Genomic DNA, 3,033 nt, shown 5'->3' on the forward strand with positions numbered 1-3,033 from the left:
CAATCGGAAGAAAAGATTAGGAATTCGGTCGCATCCGGATCATCTATTCTCGCGAAAAATGTTGCTCGTCCGAGAGCACCTATAATGGAAAAAATGGATCAAGCACTAATATTATGGGTAGAAGATATGAACAAGAAACGGTTGCCTTTAAATGAAAGTGCACTTAAACACAAAGCCTTAAAAATATTTGATTATTTAAAACAAATGGGACAGTCGTCAGCTGATGAAACCAGTGTTAAATTCGTGGCTAGCAATGGCTGGTTTGAAAAATTCAAAAAACGCCATTCGTTGCACAACATACACATATAAGGAGATAAGGCCTCTGCAGATGAGGATGCAGCAAAAAATATTTAGCAAGACTTGCAGTTATTATTCAAACAAAGAGTTATTTGGCTGACCAAGTGTTTAATGCTGATGAAACAAGATTATCATGGGAAAAAATGCCTAACAGGACCTATATCTCAAAAAATGAAAAAACTGCTCCTGGCTTTAAAGTTTCCAAAGATCGCATAACTCTACTTCTATGTTGTAACGCGTCTGGTGATTTTATTACCAAGCCAATGCTCATTCATCGAGCACTAAATCCACGCTCGATGAAACAGTGCAACAAAAACGACCTTCCCGTGTATTGGAGAGCCAACAAAAAGGCATGGATGACTGGACATTTATTTAAGGATCGGTTCCATAATTGTTTTGTTCCGGATGTAGAAAATTATTTAAAAAAGAAGAACTTAGCATTCAAAGTCCTACTAATCTTAGATAATGCGCCCGCGCATTATCTAAGATTAGTGGGACTTTGAATGTCACACCACTTCGCTACTGCAACCCTTGGATCAAGGAATCATAGCGACTTTTAAACCATACTATATCCGTAAATCATTTGAATTAATTTTGGAAAAAATAGATTGTACAGATATTACAGTCAGTGAAGTTTGAAAACAATTTTCAATTTTAAATTGTGTAGAAATTATCGGCTCGTCCCTAAAAGAAATGCGCCAATCGACTGTAAATGCTTCCTGGAAAGATTTATTACCGAAAATAATCAGTAAGGAAAATGTTGTTGAGCCAATTCAGCATAAATATAATAACATAGTACGCCTTGCACACGCAATAGGAGGCGATGGATTTACTGAAATAACTGTTAAATTAAAACGTGCCCAGCAAAAATTATATAAACAAAATCTAACACCTTATCTTCGCTGAGAAAGTTTAATTTTAAACAAACGTTTTCAGCCTATTCTATAGGCCATCATCAGGCTAAAAAAATCGAATAGTATTGTTCCATAAGAACGAATACAAATATTTAAACTTTAAATTAACAACGGATTAATACAAATATTTAAATTTAAAAATCAACAACGGATTAAAAGATGATACATAATAAACTAATAACGTATAGAATTAAAAACAAAATAAAAAACAAAATAAAAAACAAAATAAAAATCAAAAATAAACTCAGAAAAACTTCTAAACACAAGCATAGAACCATAAAATAAACATGTAAATTAAGAGTTCCTTGCAGAGTTCTTAACCATATACTTCCAGGCCGATGGAAGGCCCTCAGCGTCCCTCGCATTTATACACGCCCCTTCCAGCTTGCTCTTGTAAATCTCTATTTTCTCAGCGGTCCTCGCCAACGTTGGGGAGCTCACGGGTTTTATAATGTCCGCTTCATCCCATTTAACTATCGAGCTTTCGGTCTGAGCCATTTGGGATAGTACCGTGGCGTTGGAGCTTTTTCTGATGTTATACTTGTGCTCCTTGAGTCTTACACTCAAACTCCTTGTCGTAACGCCGATATAATCTTTCTTAATTCCTAGCTGTGCGTTCTCGTATGGTATCCTATACACACCCGCTTTTTCTTCCTTCCTAATGCTATCCTTGTCATTCCTTAAAATCTTATAAAGGTTCGGGGCTCTTTTCAGAATTATTGATGTCTCATTGCGGTTCGCAATTTCTTTCATAATGCTTTTGGCATATCTGTTATAAGTGAATTTAGTGATCTTAGCGGGACGTTGTTTAGAGCCTCTTGCTACGTTCTTCTCGTACCTTTTAACCATTCCTGTTATTGCGCTTTTCCTGTATCCTAAGGTTTCGGCTACCAGTAGAATTCTGTTAATTTCCTTTGCTCTGTCCATAACGTTATCACAATATAGAAAGGCCCTTCGGATTAGAGCCCGGAATGCCGCCATCTTATAATGATACGGATCATTTGATTGCGAAGGGATATAAAGCGGACTGTGCGTTGGTTTAACGTAAACACTGGTAGATAAATGCCCGTTCTTGAACTGGATGTTGATGTCTAAAAAATGAATTGTTACGGAACTTTTCTGTTCTAATTTCAGTTTTAGGCCGTCGTTATTACGATTGATGCCTTCAATGAACTCATTAATCTTACGGTTATTCTTCCATAATATAAAGATGTCGTCTACATATCTTTTAAAATATACTATATCCTTACGGAAGTCAAACAAAACTCTTTTCTCCAGCTTTCTCACAACCAACTCACATAGAATTCCTGAGATCGGACTTCCCATTGGAACCCCTCTTTTCTGTCTATATGCTTGTCCATCATAGCTGAAGATAGATTCGTAGCATATCAGGTTAGCCAGTTCTACTACTTCGTTGTTGTAATGTAACAATTCAGGGATTCTGCTGAACAATAATTCGAGTAGTGCTTCCTTGCATGATAGAATTCTTATGGACGGATATAAGCTTTCATAATCTAATACCGTTCCTACTTCATTTTCCATTAACGATATTAGAAACGATATTAATCTAATACCGTAGGAACGATGGACGATGAATCTCAATGTACATTACGGTATAGGTCTTTCATATGGCGATTTCAATATTATGGGAGGTTCCATAGTTACATATGGCAATGTTACGGAGATCTGCGCTTATGTGGCCAGTTCGAGTCTCGTTGAACCTTCGACGAACTGCGCTAGTTATTATAGCAAATTCTATCTTTGGAGAACTGCGGTATTTGGCCAGTTCGAGTCTTGCTAAACCTCTGACCAACTGCGCGAA

The 3,033-nt window shown here is 36.8% G+C and overlaps 1 protein-coding gene across 1 annotated transcript; it reads right to left on the bottom strand.

Annotated features, from left to right (window-relative positions):
* Positions 1 to 1,652: 1,652 nt before the first annotated feature.
* LOC136970996 (uncharacterized) lies at positions 1,653 to 2,753 on the bottom strand (the record flags this gene model as incomplete). Its single annotated transcript, XM_067265480.1, has 1 exon — positions 1,653 to 2,753. A coding segment is annotated over exon 1 (1,101 nt), but the record flags the coding sequence as incomplete, so codon positions are not given.
* Between the last annotated feature and the right edge of the window lie 280 nt (positions 2,754 to 3,033).

This window comes from Centruroides vittatus, unplaced genomic scaffold (genome assembly GCF_030686945.1).
Source record: "Centruroides vittatus isolate TY-2023 unplaced genomic scaffold, ASM3068694v2 contig_2232, whole genome shotgun sequence".
Classification (NCBI taxonomy): Eukaryota; Metazoa; Arthropoda; class Arachnida; order Scorpiones; family Buthidae; genus Centruroides; species Centruroides vittatus.